General features: G+C 58.9%; 1 protein-coding gene across 2 annotated transcripts in view; it reads left to right on the forward strand.

The window, feature by feature from the left end:
- Window positions 1-793, forward strand: part of SRCIN1 (SRC kinase signaling inhibitor 1) — a 28443-nt gene extending 27650 nt beyond the window's left edge. For both annotated transcript variants that reach the window (XM_027908191.1, XM_027908189.1), the window contains one exon: window positions 312-793. In XM_027908191.1, the coding sequence (XP_027763992.1) occupies window positions 312-437 (126 nt within the window). In that variant the 3' untranslated portion in view covers window positions 438-793. The remainder of the gene's footprint in view (window positions 1-311) is intronic.
- Window positions 794-1913: the final 1120 nt, after the last annotated feature.

Genomic DNA, 1913 nt, shown 5'->3' on the forward strand with positions numbered 1-1913 from the left:
TCTGCTCTCGGGGTCGTCCCCTTCCCGTCCAGTAACGCGTGGGACCAGCTCATCTCGTGCTGTTTGTGGTGGCCCTTTTCCAGCTGCTTGACCTCAGGCCTGACTCAATGCTGCTTCTGAACAGACTCCCTTTGGTTCTTGGTTGTTTTGGGGTTTTTTTTCTGTCCTGTTTTTTGCTTCTTCTTCTTCTTCTTCTTGTTTCCTTTCTTTGTCCTTTTTTTTTTTTTTTTTAACTGTTTTTTTTTTTGTCTTTCCTCCCCTTTCTCCTCCTCCTCCTCCTCCTCCTCCTTGAATCTCGCTTTTCTTTCTAGGCCACTAGACCATCTAAAGAGGCCAGTGAGACTTCCCCCACAGTCTCAGAAAAACCCGCATCTGGCAGAACATCCATCCCCGTATTGACTTCCTTTGGGGCAAGGAACTCCTCCATCTCATTCTGAGCATCCTTGCCAGCTCCACCCAACCGCTCCCGGGGGGCCGGGCCTCTCTCTTCCTTGGGCTCCTCTTCCTCCCTGGGACTTGTTCTTCTTGAGGGCACCTGGAGGGATCGCCACCTGTCCCTCTCTTTCTGTTTTATCAATGTCTTGCTCCACTGTGGCCGACCTCGTGTCTCGCCTCCGCTCCGCCACGGCCCGACTTGTGTCTCGCCTCCGCTCGCCACGGCCCGACTTCTGTCTCCCATCTCGCTCCGCAATGGCCAACCAGCCACTTTCTGTTTCTCTCTCTCTTTCTCTCCCTCTTTTTCTTTACTTTCTCCCTCTCCCCTTTCCTTTGGAATCGCTGTTGGTTTGGTTTTTCTCCCTCTCCCTCCCCTCCCCGCCGTTTTTTTTTTTTTTTTTTTTTTTTTTTTTTTTTTTTTTTTTTTTTCTGTTCATTTAAAGAGCTCTCAGAGCTTCACCCCACCAGTTCCACCGGCTTCGAGCACAGAGGAGCTGCCGGGTCCGGCCGCGCGGGCAGCGCCGCGCCAAGGTGGGAAACGGCGGCTGCCGAAGACACTCCCGGCGCCCCCCGAGCCGGCCGGGTGCCCCCCGAGCATCCCGGGAGCCCCCCGGCAGGAGCAGAGGACCCCCGGCGCTCCGGCCAGGGCTCGGCGAGGGGCGACCGGTGACGCCGCGGCCGCGTCGCGTCCTTCGCTGGCCGAGGGCTCGGCGACGTCCCCGGGGGGTGTCACCGCTGCCGCCCCCCCCGGGGCCCCCCGGGGGACGGAGGGGAGGCAGGAGGGGCCGGGGGGTGCCCGGGAGTGCCGGAGGGGGCGGAGGGTGAGGGTGTAAAACGGGGAGGGGGCGGAACGAAGCACTTTAACTGAGCGCTGGGGTGGGGGGGACAGGGGGCGGTGAGGGGGGTCCCGCCGCACGGGGACACCCTGCCGGGCCTCTGTCACCTCCCCCAGGGGACAACCAGGTGGGGCAATCCCCGGAGCCCCCTGTTCCAGGTGGGGATCCCACCTTGGGGGAGCAGCCCCGGCCCTGCCGAGCCTGGGGGACCTGAGGGGTCCCCGGGGTGCGTGGCCAGGTGATGCCTGTCCGTGGCCACCACCCATCACAGCTGAGCCAGGTGTGCTCCAGGTGTGCCCAGCTGTGCCACAGGAGTGCCCAGGTGTGCTCCAGGTGTGCCCAGCTGTGCCCAGCTGTGCCACAGGAGTGCCCAGGTGTGTCCAGGTGTGCTCCAGGTGTGCCCAGGTGTGTGTGTGTGCGCGTGTGCTCTTCGTGTGTGCCCAGTGAGTGCACCACGAGATGGAATCACTCCTTTCGTTGGCTAAAATTCGTCCTTGGGTTGTGGTTTGTTTTTCTTTTTTTTTTTTTTAATTTTTAATTATAATTCTTTTTTCTTCTTTTTCCCCCCTTCCTCCCTCCCCTCTTTTTTTTGTATCTCGATCATTTTTGTACAGAAGAACGAGCCTTTTTTGAATAACAAAG

This window comes from Empidonax traillii, unplaced genomic scaffold (genome assembly GCF_003031625.1).
Source record: "Empidonax traillii isolate 1590-97213 ecotype Southwest subspecies unplaced genomic scaffold, ASM303162v1 scaffold1649:size159791, whole genome shotgun sequence".
NCBI lineage: Eukaryota > Metazoa > Chordata > Aves > Passeriformes > Tyrannidae > Empidonax > Empidonax traillii.